The sequence below is a fragment of the Anser anser genome (genome assembly GCF_964211835.1).
Source record: "Anser anser genome assembly, chromosome: Z".
Classification (NCBI taxonomy): Eukaryota; Metazoa; Chordata; class Aves; order Anseriformes; family Anatidae; genus Anser; species Anser anser.
The window spans coordinates 62,988,810-63,005,960 of NC_139723.1; the positions used below are offsets into that span (position 1 = coordinate 62,988,810).

At 38.1% G+C, this 17,151-nt stretch overlaps 1 protein-coding gene across 6 annotated transcripts in view; it reads right to left on the reverse strand.

Annotated features, from left to right (window-relative positions):
• Positions 1-17,151, reverse strand: part of AP3B1 (adaptor related protein complex 3 subunit beta 1) — a 165,395-nt gene that overhangs the window by 119,484 nt on the left and 28,760 nt on the right. For all 6 annotated transcript variants that reach the window (XR_014577124.1, XM_083819023.1, XM_083819024.1 and 3 more), the window contains exons 6-7: positions 15,804-15,870; positions 1,580-1,762 (exon numbers count right to left, since the gene is read on the reverse strand). Coding sequence is in view for 5 of the 6 variants with exons in the window: in XM_083819023.1 (XP_083675149.1) it covers positions 1,580-1,762; positions 15,804-15,870 (250 nt within the window). In the remaining variant the exon portion in view is untranslated. The remainder of the gene's footprint in view (positions 1-1,579; positions 1,763-15,803; positions 15,871-17,151) is intronic.

Below are 17,151 nucleotides of genomic sequence, written 5' to 3' on the forward strand. Positions count from 1 at the left end.
CAAATAAACTAAATTAAAAATCTCTTCTACTGCACAAGATGCCCTGTTGTATGATGTGTTCATTGAAGAACCTATTGACAAAGGCATGCATTTCAACTAGCCCCAGGAAAAAAAAAATCTGCTAATTTAATTGCTGAATAGGTAGACAAACTAAATTTTGCACTGAAGCCCATGAAAGTGGAAACAAAGTATTATTAATACTATACCACTGATGAACAATTTTAGGTTGATACCAGCAGTACTGTTACATGAACCTTTTAAATTTGTATAGCAGAAGTCACAGCAGTAACTGTCATTCAGCCAGTCTCAGTGAAAAATGTACATTACAGTGAGAAAGAAATCTAATACTATCAAGACCTCCAAGCTCAGTCCAAGACAGGTCATCCCCTTCTTCTCTTCCTTTATCCAATCACAGACTGAAGTTGGATGAAACCAATTGTGAAACCATATCTTTAGGTAAAGTAAATTACTGATTTTGATTCTTTTTAAAAATTGAAGTTCAGAGGGTGAAGAATGAAAGTAGCTTTCTTACAACAAGCAACATACAATAAACATTCTGTCTCATTATGTAAAAGGCTTTCTTTATTTTAAGCAATTTTATGGAAAGATACGTTCTTACAACATAATTTTCACCTGAAATGAAATCAAATGATGTAACTTTCTCTAGGTTCTGGGATCATTTTATATTCATTACACTTTGGTACACCAAACATCCTTTTATGTGACTGTATGAAGTTCATCTCCAACTACTGTCACAAAACAGTATACAGATCAATGAATATGTACATCTTTAAACATGAATTAGTTTCAAATTAGGTGGTAAAACTTAACAACAGTAATGCCCCAAGTCTGTATAATAAATAGAAACAATCAGAGTTGTGGAGCAGTTTTATAATCTTTTTTCCAGAAGTATTCTTTTAATTTAAACTGTTACTTGGAATTAAAGCCATACTGAAACCAACGTCAATAGCATTAATTTCTTAAGCTCTTTGATTCTGTTGCTACAAGTGGTATGATTTTTATTTTGAATATTCTTTTTTCTAAATTTTAAGGGTATACTTATAATTAATTACAAAATAAAAATGTCACAATATTTACAGTACACATTTCAAGAACAAATATGTAAGTCTCCACATAGCCTCTGAAATTATTAGGTTACTTTGTTAAGCTCTGTTAGAGTTCAGTATGATGTGGCACTGTGTATTCGAATTTACAATGAAAGTAGAGTCTATCCAGTTTCAGGGCAGAATGGCAAACCTTTTCAATGCTGACTCACGTAAAATCACCTACAGCACAGAACTATGCCACTTAAAGAACCACAGAAAGCCAAGTCCCTTCTGCTAATGGGCTGCACCTGGGGTACATCACAACAGGTGAGAGCCTATAAAAAGAATTTTCACACTATGAAGGGTGAAAGCCTTGTATTTGTGAAGTCTTAGAGAGTTAAGGCTTATTCATTTGACTTCCATTTTTGTTAAAAGTCTGCATAAAAACACATATTAAAAACTAAGCATAAACAAAATCAGAAATAATTCAGAACTCAAGCACACACTAATAATTAAAAGACTCACAAACTTACCGTTTTCCATGGGCTTACAAACTGTGTACGTGCATATCGAGTTAACATGTGGATTATAACAACTTGGCCCCATTCTTCCACATCAACCAACAAGTTACAGAGCTTTCTGTAGTTTTTGTGGATCAGATCTATTCTATCTGGACACACTTCCTCAAATGCCATCACAACGCTCCCAGCTACCAGCTAGAAAACAAAATATAAACCAGAAGGTCAGTATTCCCTCTATAGTTCATCCACAAATCAGAATCAGAATTAATAATTAATATAATAATTAATAAAGAATTAATACTAGCAATTCTCAGCATTTTAAGATACGTTGAATTTTAAAATGTTTCTATTCAAGGAAAACAAACATTAGTAATGAAAAGCCCTAAGCCCAAAGAAATTGTATCTTATTTAAAATAGAATTGGGATAGGTTTATTAGAGCAAACATTTACTGTTCCTATTAGACACATAAATCTTAGCTCTCAGCCCTTAAGACACAGTGCAATGTAAGCACTTTTTTTTTTTCTTTTCTTACAGTTATAGTTTCTAAATAAATTATCAGGGAACTTGCAATTAACTCAGAAATAACAGGACACAGCAACAAAGCATAATACAGCAATGTGCCCGACAAGGTCTATTTGGGTTCTCGTATCAACACTGGCATGGTCAAGCTAAAGATGAGCTGGGGTAAGTTTCCCAACACTACTGGGATCTAAACTTCTCTCTTGATATGACTGTAAATTAACTGTAATATGAAATTGCATCTTTAGCATTTCATGAATACACTGTGCAAAAAAGGCACAAAAATTAGCAATACAATTCAGAGAATATATTATTAACACTTTTCCTCAAAGAGCACAAGCAGAATTTCTGCATGTTCACCTTTTTTTCTTCTTTTACTAGTTCTAAAGTTACAGAAATGTATCGTTTATGTCCTGTTATGACCTCACATACTTTCTGATCCCATGTGAAATGAATGTTTATATATACAGAGATCCTCCTACAGACTATGATTATAAAATCAGCTTTGGTTTCATGAGAAAATGAAATACATTCCCAACATTCTAACACTTCAAGGCTTATTCAAACCTCCTGATGGGTTTTTTCTTCTAAATATAAAGAAAGAAACCTTTCTTGGGATAACTGTTTAAATTCTAGCAAGTTACTGTAACTGTGGGTAAACCAAAAAAGCTGACTATGTATAGCAAGGACATGTCATTGTGTGCCATAAAATTACTGTTCTAATGCTTTAATTAAGATTTGTTTTGTGTCAAAGTACACGTTAAGTCAAGTAACTAGAATATGAGACTTTATATGAAGCAGCTGATATGTATGCAGTTAGCATGCATGCAGTATAGCCTTCTGGCAGCAAATTAATGTCATATTCTATCTGAGCACTGGGGATCTGCATTTCAACCTCTAAAATTTCCCCAATGACTTAAAGTAAGCAATTAAATAGGAGTGCAGTTTATTGAAATGGTACTATTTGAGAAATATTAAATACAATGATATTCATATGCTACATTTTTCTCCCTGTATTTGGCTGACATTTGGTTTATTAGTATGCGCCCAACATTACAATTGAAAGAAAACAGCTCAGAATATAGTCTTCCTATTATGCTAAACAAGTTTCAGGCTCTGTGGGGATTTTATGAATTACCAATAAGAATAAACGTGAAGTTGCATTTATTGTCTTCAGCCCCATCCACATACTTATACCTGCTGGCCTCAACAAGCATACAATTCATTCCAGGGTGTAAAATTTGATTATTTCATACAGCTAAATAAGACACATACAACACCTAAAATAATTTCCTAATTTTTGCTGTATCACAGAAACAATAGGTCATTGTTGTTGTTGTTGTTTTACTAAACTTTCTTCTTAACAGCTTGCTGCATTAAGCTGTTCCGTCATTAACAACTGCTGACAGTTTGTTTACATGTGGTTCCAAAGCTCAGCAGAATACAGTGGTCAGCTCCAGGCAAACCACTACCAGGCCAGATGAGCTGCGGAGGGAGAAGGCAAAATGAGGAAAGCGTCACATGTTAAAACCTGCTTTCCTGCAAGTGATTTCATGACAATGCAAAACCATAAACTAAAGTTAAGACCAAGTTGCAGAAGACAGTGTGAAGGATGTGAAGTTTTAGAAGAAACAGATGACACTTGAGACCACAGACTTTTTTTGTCACTATCCCATTGACTTTATTGTGGATATTCTATACCTCCACACTACAGCATAGTATAGGATCTCTTGACAGGTTTGAAATATAAGAGGAGAAAAGGAGGGAGAGAAGAAAGGAGAGAGATGCATGAGTGCATACACACACATATTTATGACTACAAAAATAGTTGCAGACTAGTATTTAAACCATTTAGGTTCATAGGTGAAGGACGATACAGACACTGGTGTCTGACTGCAGTTCAGGCATGGATACATTTGCCTGTTAACTGCTACTAGTACTGTGCAAGCATTACGTTGTATTTCCCTTCTGTTTAGATAATACTTTGAAAGCTGACAATTCATTTAACAGTAATTTTGATTTTTTAAAACTGAGCACATATTCATAGAATGGGTATCTAAAATAGATTCCTAAATCAATTTAAATCAAGCTGCTTTAATAAAAGGCTGAGCATATATTCATTCCCTCTTTCTCAAAAAAAAGTGAACAATCCATACTTGGTAGTTGCTGTCCGCCAGCCAGATCTTCAGAACTACAGACTTGTTGGTCCCTTTGTAATTCACAAGATAGAAGAAAGTTTTAAGTTTTGACCTCAGTGCCAGGGAAGCTCATGGAGCAGATTATCTTGAGTGTCATCACACGGCACTTGCAGGGCAAGCAGGCGATCAGGCCCAGTCAGCATGGGTTTATGAAAGGCAGGTCCTGCTTGACCCTGATCTCCTTCTATGACAGTGACACACTTAGTGGATGAGGCAAAAGCTGTGGATGTGGTCCACCTTGATTTCAGTAAGGCTTTTGACACCATTTCCCACAACACTCTCCTCAAGAAACTGGCTGCTCGTGGCTTGGACTGGCATACGCTTCGCTGAGTTAAAAACTGGCTGGATAGCCAGGCCCAAAGAGCTGTGGTGAATGGAGTCGAATCCAGCTGGAGGCCGGTCACTAGTGGCGTCCCCCAGCGCTCAGTACTGGGGCCGGTCCTCTTCAATATCTTTATCAATGATCTGGATGAGGGGATTGAGTGAACCCTCAGGAAGTTTGCAGATGACACCAAGGTAGGTGCGTGTGTCGATCTGCTCAAGGGTAGGAAGGCTCTGCAGGAGGATCTGGATAGGCTGGACCAAAGGGCTGAGGCCAACTGTATGAAGTTCAACAAGGCCAAGGGCCTGGTCCTGCACCTGGGGCGTAACAACCCCAAGCAGAGCTACAGGCTGGGAGATGAGTGGTTGGAAAGCAGCCTGGCAGAGAAGGACCTGGGAGTACTGGTTGATAGGCAGCTCAATATGAGCCAGCAGTGTGCTCGGGTGGCCAAGAAGGCCAACAGCATCCTGGCTTGTATAAGAACCAGTGTGGCCAGCAGGTCTAGGGAGGTGATTGTCCCCCTGTACTCAGCTCTGGTGAGGCCGCACCTCGAGTACCGTGTTCAGTTTTGGGCCCCTCGCTACAAGAAGGACATGGAGGTGCTCGAGAGAGTCCAGAGAAGGGCGACGAAGCTGGTGAGGGGTCTGGAGAACAAGTCTTATGAGGAGCGGCTGAGGGAGCTGGGCTTGTTCAGCCTGGAGAAGAGGAGGCTCAGGGGCGACCTTGTCGTTCTCTACAGTTACCTTAAAGGAGGCTGTAGCGAGGTGGGGGTTGGTCTATTCTCCCATGTGCCTGGTGACAGGACAAGGGGGAATGGGTAAAGTTGCGCCAGGGGAAGTTTAGGTTGGATATTAGGAAAAACTTCTTTACCAAAAAGGTTGTTAGGCATTGGAATGGGCTGCCCAGAGAGGTGGTTGAGTCACCATCCCTGGAGGTCTTTAAAAGATGTTTAGCTGTTGAGCTTAAGTGATACGGTTAGTGGAGGACTTGTTAGTGTTAGGACAGAGGTTGGACTAGATGATCTTGGAGGTCTCTTCCAACTTAAGACGATTCTGTGATTCAAAATTTATGGTGGGGCACAGAGGTGACACAGAACTAATCTGTGTCTTTCTTCTGCAAAAGAGTGGGAGCAGGGACAGTGAATGGAATGCTCTGGGTCATCTCATATGGACAGCACAGTATTTAAAAAAGTTACCGCGAACAAAACACAACTTGATATAAAGAAATAGCCAACCACATAGAAATACAGGAATTTTAAATAATTACTTATTTCAATTCACGTTAGTAACCTTCTTAAGTTTACAATGAGAATACTGACACTTATGAACACTTGAAAATATTAACAAAAATTTGAACATATGCTATGTATTACAAGGGGTGCACAAGATGAACAATAATTTTATTCCTGTAGCAAGTCCCTAGTTTTACAAGGTAATACAGGAATTGCCATATACGACAATATGACTTAAGATCACGCCTCTCTCCTCCTGCTACAACATTCTCCAAAATCAAGCTTTTCATTTTGGGGGGGATGTATAACAATCTTAAAATGCATTGGTAAAAAGGATTTATCTGAGATTTCCTAATGCTTTCTTAATATGAGACCATTTTCTATTTGATACTCTTCTCCCTGTAGTACAATCCCACTATACATCTAAACATCAGATGAACGGCTAATAATGTTTGTTTATTAAATGCTCAACATTCCATAAAAATATTTCGAATTAAAACAAAATGATCCAATCAGAATATAAAACCAAAAAATATTGGTTTCCAAAAAACAGTCAGTTAATTTCCATCTTACTATGTCAATAGTAGCTTTTTGTGTAAGGAGAAAATATAAATCACTCCAACAAAACTAGCAATGAGCTCATCAAATTCAAATGCTGCTTTCCATTTATGTATTTTTTATATTAAAGCAATAAACATGGTTCATTTGTCTTCCACTGGTTGCCACATTTTTCTGTGCTGTTGCTATGAACTTCAGCCATTAGCTGTGCTCCAAGGTAAACTACATGAACCATCAACAAAAGTGACACCCAATCTATGGAGTTCATATTTTCTCCAGATTATCTATGCTAGTTGACAAGCTGGTAATGAAAAAAATCACACTAAGCAAATGGTTCCTCTAATAACAATAAATTTTCTATAAAATTATGAAGGGTACAAAACGTTTCCTTGCATCTATTTTGTCATGAATTCTAATTAACGCTGCGGAAACCTGAGAGTGCTGGGTCATCACAAGAAGTGCATCGAGGTTTGATTGATAATACAGTGCAAGTTGGCCTATGCTGCCAAGATTTCTCTCTCTTAAATTAATGGCCACCCCACCTGCCCTAATCATACAGCCCAAATGATATTCCCCTTCTTATTTCAATTTTCTGAAGGCAAGGAAACTGGAAAAGATCAGTCATTTATCTTCTAATAGTGGGATAATAGATCTATCACAATAAAACATCTGCACAAACTCAGTAATTTTTTTCCACAGAAGTGAAGCTTTTACCAACATTACATCAATAAGTTAAGAAAACAATGTCTTAGACATATATTTTGTTTTTTAAACCAAAACATTAACTTATTAACAGAAGCCTACTGTTGAACAGAAGAAAGCCTAGTGTTTTTTTCCCGTCTTTATACCCAAAGACATTGCTTTAGTTTCAAAGATCAAGATACTCATTGCAAAGCCATCATCAATTCCTAGGATCATTTTTTAAATGTTAGAGGTCTCACTTCACAAGAATCTGTAGTAACTACACAGTCTGTAAAAGAAATCTCACATTTGTATAAAGACTTTTTGTCCTCCAAACAGAGTTCAAATTAGGTTATATCTGTTATATTTAGAAGTACATTTTTGCACCAGAACAGAACAATGAATATTAATTTTAGAAGTAGCTTAATGTGATGGGAGAATTCTCATTAAAGGGTAAAATATTATTTAAACAGAGGCTGAAGAAGTTAGCCTTTGGAAAAGAGTGTAAATCTTATTAGCAATAAATAGATTCCATGCAGTAAAACTTATTTACTCTCAGTCTTCACCTAAAACACATCTCTATCCCATTCAGTATTTCTTCACAACAGAAGCTTCTGGGGACACATTAGGACTACATACTTTGGAATCAATGAGCTTCTGCAAGTCTTACCAACGTGTTTTGAAATTTCTCTCCAATATTCTTCTTTTTTAGAGGAGTTCAAAGGTAGCACTGCACTCTGTATTCTACCTCGTCCCAGAAAAAGTGCTGTAGTAGCAACAGCTATGATATACTGCAAAATATATGTGGCTACTTTCCAACCCCATCCTCTGGATGTGGCTGAAAAATGTCATGTTATCAGCAAGCATACATATATTTATATTTTCATACAACTATAGTAAATGTTTACTGTCTTAAAGAGGCAATTGTCCAAATAAAATAAAATCAGATTAAAGACAATGGAAATGAATTTGGACGTTTTTAAGATGCCCATCATCGCTGCAACTACTTCCCAGCTAAAGGTCTACATTATGCCTTTACTTTTCAGATGGAACTTTAGATGCACAACTTTGGGATACTTTAATTTGGACTGGAGAACACATGTCACAAATTCTTTTTGCCTGAAGATTTTTAAAAATGGATATGATTCCTTCTCAATATTGACACTATTTTATTTTTTACTGCTATAATTCAGGTATCACTAATGCATGTGATTTTTATTGTTTGCAAAAATCAGAGTTATAAAATACACAAGCTAAAACCCCAATGCAGTTCTATAGTCCTTCACAGTATGCCAAAAGCAACTTAAGTGATAAGTCCTTCCTCCAACCCTAAATCCCAAACCCAACAGGCTTGTTAAGCAAATAACATAAATAAACAGGAAAAAAAAATTACTCTAAAATATCCAGTTATACCTTCACACACACATGTATAATATGTACACCTTCACACACATATTATATATATCTGACACACTGTATTACTTTCTGAAAAGAATCACTAGCATAAAAAAACATGGTCTTATCTTCATTTCGACAAAGTCACATCAGGTGCTCAGTTATCTAGAGTCACTAGCAAAATAAAAGCAGCAGACATTCATGCTATTTTATTTGCTTACCACAGTCTGGGCCAGTTTTTCTATAAGCAACAGTAAAAACAAAAATTAGTTTAGGTTACTGTAATAAAATACTTCTAAATATCTGTTTAAAAAAAACAGACACACTGGTACAAAATCACAGATTTGCTGATACACTGTAATTATGCTAAATAAATCTCTGGCTGTGTGGCAGATTGACCCTTCCCCCCAACTTGGTGTCCTCTACAAACGTACTGAGGGTGCACTCAATTCCCTCATCCAAGTCATCAATAAAGATATTAAAGAGGATGGGCCCCAACACCGACCCCTAGGGAACACCGCTTGTGAACAGCTGGATTTTGCTCCATTTACCATCACTCTCTGGGCCCGGCCATCCAGCGAGTTTTTAACCCAGCAAAGTGCGTACCTGTCCAAGCCATGGGCAGCCAGTTTCTCCAAGAGAATACTGTGGGAGACCATGTCAAAGGCCTTGCTGAAATCTAGGTAAACTACGTCAACAGCCTTTCCCTCATCCACCAGGCAGGTCAACCAGTCATAGAAGGAGATGAGGTTGGTCAGGCAGGACGTGCCTTTCATGAACCCATGCTGACTGGGCCTGATCCCTCAGTTGTCCCACATATACATACATTGCTTGATTGAACTCAAGATGACCTGTTCCTTCTCCTTTCCTGGCACCGAGGTCAGGCTGGCAGGCCTGTAGTTCCCCGGGTCCTCCTTATGACCCTGCTTAGAGATGGGCGTCACGTTAGCAAGTCTCCAGTCATCTGGGACCTCTCTGAATGACCAAGACCACAGACAGACAATGGAATGCGGCCCGGCAATCACATCCACCTACTCCCTCAGCACCCTCAGGTGGATCCCAGCTGGCCCCATGGACTTGTGACAGTCCATGTGGAACAGCAGGCCCCTAACTGTTTCCACCAGAACTGTGGGGGGTTTCTTCTGCTCCCCATCCCAGACTTCCAGGTCAGGAGGCTGAGTACCCCAAGGATAAGCAGTCTGACTAGTAAAGACAGATGTAAAGAACACATTAAGAACTTCAGCCTTTTCCTTATCCTCAGTAGTCATGTTCCCCCCTGCATTCAGCAGAGAATGGAGATTCTCCTTGGCTCTCCTCTTACCATTAATATATTTGTAAAAACACTTTTTGTTATCCTTAACCATAGTGGCCAGGTTGAGCTTGTGATTGCCTTTACCCTTCCTGATTTTCTCTCTGCATATGCTGGCAATTTCCTTGTACTCTCCCCAAATTGCCTCTTCATTCCAGGGTGTAAAATTTGATTATTTCATACAGCTAAATAAGACACATACAACACCTAAAATAATTTCTTAATTTTTGCTGCATCACAAAAACAATAGGTTGTTGTTGTTGTTTTACTAAACTTTCTTCTTAACAGCTTGCTGCATTAAGCTGTTCTGTCATTAAAAACTGCTGACAGTTTGTTTACATGTGGTTCCAAAGCTCACCAGAATACAATGGTCAGCTCCAGGCAAACCACTATCAGTCCTGAGTTGTGCTTAATTAGGCCAGATGAGCTGGGGAGGGAGAAGGGAAAGGGAGGGAAGAGTCATGTTAGAACCCACTTGCAGCACAGCAAGTTTATCAGGATGCAAAACTCAACACTGCAATTCATTTAGCCATCTTTGAGGATATGGTAATGATGGTTAACTTGGTTCTTTTTGCAACTTAGATTAACTGAGAGTTTGGCTTTTACCTGAATCTTTTGTGTTAAATCATTTAAGAAGCAGAATGATCTTTCATTTGTCACTAGAAATTTTAATGACATGTTGGGGTAAGGTTCTCTCTCATTTCAAGTTTTGCTTACTTCAGCTTATATTAAAACTTTCTACTGATTGAGATCTAACAAATGAACACATTTTGTAGCGTCTGATAAAACGATTTAATTTTACTGTAGTAAAATTCCCATCCAGACAGTTTCTTGCTACTTATAATGTAAAATGACTCCAACTAATTTAAATATATTTTACCTTTTCTATGCAACATAAACTACATTAATAATCCACAATAGCATGTTCTCTTCGAATAAATTTGCTTTACCTTAAATGTAGAGGTATCTATCTTTAGTAGGTATTCTACCTCATTTTAATATACAGGTTATGTTAGTAAGTTTCAAAAATACTGTGAGAATTCAAGTGGTTATAGAAAAGAAACTGAGTAAAAACTTATTTTTAATTAAAGAGAATTTTCAGGCATCACTTAAACAATACTCAATTGTAATACACATCATTAATGATAAAAGGTACACTCCCCCTCCAATCATATTTAAAAGGAATGGAACAAGAACAAAAATGAAAAATCACATGCCGGATTTCCCCCATCCAAATATCATATACAGCAAGCATGATGCTTGTTTGGAGATTATTGGCCTTTAGCACACAGAAATGCCAAAAGTAACCAGACACTTTGATGTGAGGACTGTGACATACTTCCATTGGGGGAAAAAAGAAAAAGCTGAGAATCACTACTGTTCTACAGTTTCCAAATTCACTAGGATTCTCCAACTCTGGTAAAGACACTATCTAACGAAACAGTATAGTGAACCTGAACTACTGGAATTAGGTTAAAACCATAAGGAGGTGGTAACTAATGCTGATAATAAGGGAATAGCTTCTGTGCACTTGCATTGCAGGAATCCAAAGACTAGCATGAAGTAAACACATGGTCTGAGTCCCACATTACTACCCTTCAAATTTCAGACCAACTCACTATTAAACAGGCAATGGAAGCTGCAAAAAAGTGAAAAATAGCATTAATCAAACAGATGGATTTCACATGGCTATAGTGAAATGCTGTTGTTCTACAGCTCAGACCCATTTCTAGAATTCCTGTGAAGACAAACCTGGCAATTTTCTTCATGAAAGTTTTTAGAAAATATTTTGCAGTCTTTGCCTATTTATCCATGTAGGACACGTTTTTTTTCTTGTATGTTAAGTACAGGAAATTTAGTTTTCCTTACAAAACACAAGAAAGTGATTGATTCAAATTAATATAAACATCAAAGAAGAGCTTAAATAAGGCATCACAGCCTAAGTAAGAAAGATTAAGTATCCTATGTAAGCTTGTGTAGTCTACATATGAATACCTGCACGTAGAGACCACCACCTGGACTGGAGTGCATCCTCAACAAATTTGCTGATGACTCTAAACTGTGAGGTGCTGTTGACTCCCTGGAGGGATGAGAAGGCTTGCAGAGGGATCAAGATAGACTGGAGCATTGGGCTATCATCAACAGCATGAAGTTCAACAAAGGAAAATGCTGGGTTCTGCACCTGGGATGGAGCAATGCTGAATACACACGTACAGACTGGGAGATGAGTGTCTGAGAAGCAGCTCAGCAGAACAGGATCTGGGCGTGCTGGTCAACGGCAGGCTCAGCATGAGCCAGAAGTGTGCTCTGCAGTCAAAAGGGCAAACTGCATTTTGGGGTACATTATACACAGCATAGCTAAAAGCCAACTGGTCAAAAGTTGTGATTCTCCTGCTATATTTTTTGCTGGTGCAGCCTCACCTTGAGTATTGTATACAGTTCTGGGCTCTACAAAAGGATGTTAAGGTACATGAAAGCATCCAGAGGAGGGCAACAAAGGGTAACGGGGCAGAAAGGCCTGTCCTGTGAAGAAAGTCTGAGGACACCTGGGTTGTCCAGTATGGAGAAAAGGAGGCTGAGAGGCAGCCTCACTGCTCTCTGCAACTTCCTGAGGAAGCAAAATGCAGAGGGAGGTGCTGGCCTCTGCTCCTGGTCACTGTCGACAGAACACAAGGGAACAGCACAAAGCTGCACCATGGGAAGTTCAGACTGGACATTAGGAAAAGTTCCTTTACTGTGAGGGTGGTCAAACCCTGGAAAAGGCTTCCTAGGGAGGTGGCTGATATCCCGTGCCTGTCAGTGTTCAGGAGATATTTGGACAATACTCTCAATAATAAGCCCTGTTTTTTGTCTAGCCCTGAAGAGGTTGGACAGCTGGACTAGATGATCTTTGAATGTCCCTTCCAACTGAACTATTCTATTCCATTCTACCTGTACAGCAGCTGCATCTTTTCTACTCTAAAAAGATACAAGTAGCTTAAAATGGCAAAACTGTTTCCTGCGCTGTGAGTGAATTGCTATGTTCTCTAACTAGAGGCAAAAGATGAGAACTTATTCACACCGGTTATCTGGTAACAAAACACTTATGCATTTTATGCTTTTTGCTAGCAAATTTGGAGGCTTCCTGGGAACATTCAGTGGAACATGACCGAAAATGACTACTAAAACTGGAGCTTTACTGTGCTAGATTGGTCTTCCCAAAGACAAACTATCAAGAAGTAAACAGAGACAGATCCATTTTATACCACAATAAGCTGTGGAGCCTGGGATGAAACACTGTATATTACAATGCAGTTTTGATTCAAAGTCCCAAAAAGAGATTTGTATTGTTCCTTTTCAGAATTCTTCTTAGCCCTTCTTGAACAAGTAAAATTTCTGAAGCTGAAATGTCTCAGCCCAAAATCAGGCCTTGCTAAGGAACAGACCAATAGGAACAGAAGGAGGAAAACACTTCAGCAGTTAACTGTATTATGTCTCCAATGCTTTTCTGAAAAGGTCTAGAAGACCAAGATCTAGACCATCATTATTATCTTCTTGAATGTGCTGGGGGATAAAATAGCTTAACTATGACTATTGCTTCAGCTAGTATTCTCATACACTATGTCCATCATTCATTGCCACAAAGGCATCAGAATAATGGCATATACTAAGCAGTGAGAATTAACTTCCTCTGTAAGCATCTCCAAGTGCCACAATTAAGTCACTGGGAAAAAGAAGATCCAAACCTACTTTTTTCCTCTAATGTTTTGAAAATATATATGCGTAAAAGCTACTTGTTGGATAACTTGCCTTTTACCTTAAGGAATAAGAACTAGGGAACAGAGTGAAAATTCAAGGATTTCATTTTCCTGCCATGAGCAATAAAAAGAAACAAAGATGGCTTCTCTGTCGTTTATGCCTCCACAGGTATACAGAATCTAATCTCACATTCACAGATTGCATGCACGCCAAGAGCATGAACCACAAAAACAAAATACACAAAGAACCACTGGGGGGCAACTCCACAGAAGCACAAAGGCCTCTGACAAATGCGTACAGGTCAGGTGTGGATGCAGTCAGGAGAACTAACTAACTGATTTACTGTCTGCTGAGCCATTAAGCTCTGACACTCTCCTTCAGCAACCCTTCAGTGGAAGTTGTGAGATGCCTATTAGAGATCGACACCATTTACGTCCCGGACATCTGGACTGTACTAGAACAACAGACAATATATTCCTGTACATTTCACTAGTAATAGATGATAATGTTAGATGTAAATAGTAAAATTAAAGTTAAAACAAAAAACAGCAAGCAAGTGGCTAATAGTAGCTGAAGCAACACACTCTCTGGTACCTAGCAATACTTCCCTTTAATCAAAAAACATGACATTTGCTACATTACTCATCTGAGCAAGAATAAGAGAAATGTTTTAATTTACATCTCTATCTTATATTTGAAGTCCATCTTTTGACTCCTTGCTCAATTACCTGACTTAAACTTGTGAAAATTAATTGTGGTGGGTACAGAAAGAAAAGTATTAGAAATGTGAACATCTGACCTCAGAATGTGAGACATCCAGGAGCTCATATAGAAGACTTGTATGTATTACAGGGCAAGCAAAATATAAAGGGGGTGTTAAATCTACAGAAATTATAACGGGACATCAGTTTTACTTAACAGGTGGGAAGAGGAAATATTTGCAAGGACAAACTAGTGCTCATCAAGTATTGCTTAACAGCTGCACACACTACAAAGCAGATGGACTTCAACAGGTATACTATGCATCATACAGAAGTAATGTATTTTTAAAATATCACAAGCAAATAGAAATGATCTAGATAACATCTCGATGAAAAAGTGTTTATACAGAGACACTTATATGCTTATTCGTGTCATTATCTAACTTTCATTTTCAAACTTAAGTTTAAAAAAGCATACACAGAATCACAGAATTGAAGGGGTTGGAAGGGACCGCGAAAGATCATCGGGTCCAACCCCCCTGCCAAAGCGGGTTCCTTAGAGCAGGTTGCCCAGGTAGGCGTAGGAGAATCACCTCCGTCGCCCTGCTGCCCACTCTGCTTTTGATGCAGCCCAGGATACAGTTGGATTTCTGGGTTGCAAGCGCATATTGCTGGCTCACGTTGAGCTTCTCACAAAAAACACACTAACAAAACAGATGAAGAATACCTATGATGCAAGCAAAATTACCTGTCTTATAGATGGAGATAATCAGTATTAAATAGACAGTATCCTGCATATATATACAATGATGCTTATATTTTGAAGCATATTGTTGTGGTTTAACCCAGCAGGCAACTAAGTACCACACAGATGTTCAATCACTTCCCCCTGCCCCACAGTGGGATGAGGGAGAGAATCACAAAAAAGAAGAAACTCACAGGTTGAGATAACGACAGTTTAACAGGACAGAAAGCAAAGGAAAATAATAATAATGATGATAAGAAAATATACAAAGCAATTGATGCACAATGCAATTTGTCACCATCCACTGACCGATGCCCATGCAGGCCTTGAGCAGCAGAATCCCCACCCCAGCTAAACCCCCTATTTGTCTGAATATGATTCCACATGGTATGGGATATCCCTTGGTCAGATTGGATCAGCTGTCCTGGCTGTGTTCCCCTCACAGTTCCCTGTGTACCCCCAGCAAGGGCTGGCAGGCCAGCATGAGAAGGTGAAAAGTCCTTGATTTAGTGTAAGCTCTGCTCAGCAACAACTAGAACATTGGTATGTTGTCAACACTTTTCTCTTCCGAAATCCAGAACACCATACCAGCTACTGTGAAGAAAACTAACTCTATCCCACCCCAAACCAAGACACATAAAAACACATTATCAAGACTTAAGGAAGTAGAAACCACGGGCTGTCATTCAACAGTATGTAATATAATCCTTTAAATATATATATATTTTTATATATATATATATATACACACATACACACACACACACACACACATATACACACACTTAAATGGAGGGAGGGAGGGAGTATTTATGTAATAGCAACATTTGGCTCTTACCGTACTTCTATCCTTCAAAAGCTTTTCTATCACTTCAATTAACATTTCCTTTTGCTCTGGATCAAGACTAGAAGGAAAAATGAAAACTTTTTACATGTTTGGTCAGAGATATCAAAAATTTTTTAAGTTCAGGTTTGTTGTCCTCCAGGCACAAGCTAGGAACCAAAAGTGTTAAAGAAACTACTTCCGGAGAAATCAAGTATTCCAAAGAAATGATTTTAAAATACCTTGACTGAGAAAAGTTCAGTATGGAATATAAATATGAATTGAAGAAATATAAAGATTACAGAACACACATAGGTAGTATAACAAAGATAACAATCTTAATACTTAAAAAAAAGATGAAAATTTTAAGATTTAAGAAATATTGAGAGACCAACACATTAGGGAGAACTTTACAGCTTCAAACGTTAAATCACAAGGACATCAGTGCTTCTGCATTAGAGACCATAAGCATGAAAGAATTCAGTAGTAAATGAACATCACACCAAGCAGAATGATACCTTTACTACTTGATTAATAACAAAGCTTCAAGTAAGACACTTTGTTAACTTGATCAATTTTAGTCAGAAGTGTGGGAATTCAAAACGTTTTACAAGTTGTAGTCAAAGGTATATGTACCAAGCTGATGTGTAATCTAAAGAAAAATAGGCTGCTTCAAGTCCTATATAAACAGTAAAGCTGGAGGTAAAACAGCAGTAACAAAAAAAAAAAAAGGCTTTTTATTAACCTTTTCCATATTCAATAAGCAAAGAAAAGTTTGCCAGACATAGTGTTCATTGCCAGACTTGCTTCCTAGCTTTCTTTTGTACTATACGCAAGACACAACTGGTAGGCAAGGACTAACTTATCATTCCAGTTTCTTCTTCATCATGGATCCATACAGCATGGAAGAACTCAAAACCAAGGCAGAAGAAAATACAAAGATACAGCAGACTCAAAGAACCATATGGACATAGAGTTCTGTAACTTTGAAAACTCATTTCAATATGGATACAATCACAATTAAGTAAGGAAGCATTTGGTCATCATTGTACACTTCAGTTTCAACGCTGACTGATGAATTGCCCTAAAGCACAGAACATTCTTTACAGTACAGATTCACAAATGAGTATCTAGCTGCATACTACTTCACTATGGCTGTAATATCTAGCAATACCAGAGCATGCTAAATGGATAACTAAACTTTGTTAGAAGCCCCTACTGTCAGCATACATAAAACAACAGCATTGTTCTATCCCTATTTTTACAGTCACCCTTTGTTGCAAGTTCTATTTTTGTTTAAACAAAAAAACAAATTTCAATGGATCTTCTGCCAATGACCAAAACCTTCAGATGAAAAGCCCAA